Source organism: Brassica napus, chromosome C5, assembly GCF_020379485.1.
Source record: "Brassica napus cultivar Da-Ae chromosome C5, Da-Ae, whole genome shotgun sequence".
Classification (NCBI taxonomy): Eukaryota; Viridiplantae; Streptophyta; class Magnoliopsida; order Brassicales; family Brassicaceae; genus Brassica; species Brassica napus.
This window is the reverse complement of record NC_063448.1, coordinates 35,965,432-35,967,007: the sequence shown is the minus strand read 5'-3', so window position 1 is coordinate 35,967,007 and position 1,576 is coordinate 35,965,432. Positions and strand designations below refer to the sequence as shown.

At 46.1% G+C, this 1,576-nt stretch overlaps 1 protein-coding gene across 1 annotated transcript; it reads right to left on the bottom strand.

Annotated features, from left to right (window-relative positions):
- Window positions 1–343: 343 nt before the first annotated feature.
- LOC106442092 lies at window positions 344–1,296 on the bottom strand. The gene is made up of 2 exons (XM_013883821.2): window positions 631–1,296; window positions 344–535 (listed from the first exon to the last, which is right to left on the bottom strand). Exons 1-2 carry the CDS (start codon window positions 1,294–1,296, stop codon window positions 344–346), a joined length of 858 nt encoding a protein of 285 aa, XP_013739275.2.
- Between the last annotated feature and the right edge of the window lie 280 nt (window positions 1,297–1,576).

The window sequence follows — 1,576 nt, the reverse complement described above, 5'->3', positions numbered from 1 at the left end:
CCTCCATAGCTTTACCGAGTTGTTCGGAGAACATCCGGTTCACGAGTCGTTGATAAGTTGCGGCCGAAAGGCATCACCTTGTAGCAATAAGTTCCGCGATCTGTAATAAATGCAGTTCTTTCGCAATCGTCAGGGTTCATCATAATTTGATTGTAACCCGAAAAGGCATCCATGTAGGATAAGAGTTCGTTTCCCGCTGTTCCTTCGACCAATCGATCGATGTGTGGTAAGGGGAAGCTATCTTTTGGACAGGCTTTGTTAAGATCAGTAAAGTCAACACAGACTCGCCACTTTCCGTTTTTCTTCTTGACCACTACAGGGTTGGCGAGCCAGTCTTGGTACCTTAATCTGTTATCGATCCGACTTTAAGCAGTTTTTCGACTTCGTCGTTGACCGCAGTAGCGTGCTCAGGTCCCAACTTTCGCGTTTTCTGTTTTACTGGTTTGAAGGTTGGATCGATATTCAGCTCGTGGCAGGTTATGTTGATGTCAATCCCTGGCATATCTTCCGCAGCCAAGGCCAACGCGTGGAGATTCTTTTTTAGACAAGTTATGAGCTTAGTCCTTAAAGGTTCATGGAGGTTGGCTCCGATCTCGATGCATCGTTCGGGAATGCTTCGTCAAGACATACCAATACCACGGGTTCGCAGGTCGGCTCGCGCTTTTCTTCTAGGATCTCAGCTTTCCGCAATTTCCAGAAGAGTTCCGCCGAATCTTCTTCTTGGGCTTCTTTGTCGGAGGCCAACTTTTTCCTATAAGTGGTCTCAGAATCCGATTGTTTTCGTTTTTGTTCTGCGGTGAAGCAGACTTGTGCCACCCTCGGGTTTCCCCAGATTGTCTCGATTCCGCGAGGGGTTGAGAATTTGAGGCAAAGATGGTACGTTGATGGAATTTCCTGCATAAGATTCAACCATGGCGTGCCCATGATTACGTTGTATGACGCAGGTCGGTCGACAACTAGGAACTTTGCGATTTTTTCTATGGATCCAGCTTTGACTGTGAGGTTAATTGACCCGAGAGCCATAGTGGTCTCCTCTGAGAGTACTACTAACGGGCTAGGGTTTTCCGTGATTTCGGACGGGTCAATCTTCATTCTTTCGAGGGTGTTTTTGAAAACAATATTAGCCGAGCTTCCAATATCGATTAGGACTCTCGCGACGTCGATGTTCTGAATCGTCAACTCGTTGACAAGGACATCGTTGCGAGGTTTGGTCTGGTTGACCGATGCTCTCCCCTTAAAAGAGATGACGTCCGTATCGGTCGAGTCCCGTATGTTCTTTCCATCATCAATCATCATATCTGATTGGGCATTTTGCGGCTGAGAGTTAGATTGATCCGTAACCCCCCCCCCTCCTTCTAGCGCCAAACTGTGGGAACCAAAATTCGCACTATCGATTTCCATTTAAATAAGGAAAGTTAGGAAAACCCTAATTTCCCAAAGGTCCTGGATATCTGCTAAACCACACGCCAAGCAATCAGAACACGAAATAAAGACAAGAAAAATAATAAATCATAAAAAAGAGCAAAAGGTGTCTTATTCCGAATTCGCGTATGAGCGTTTATAAGGTAGACGCCTC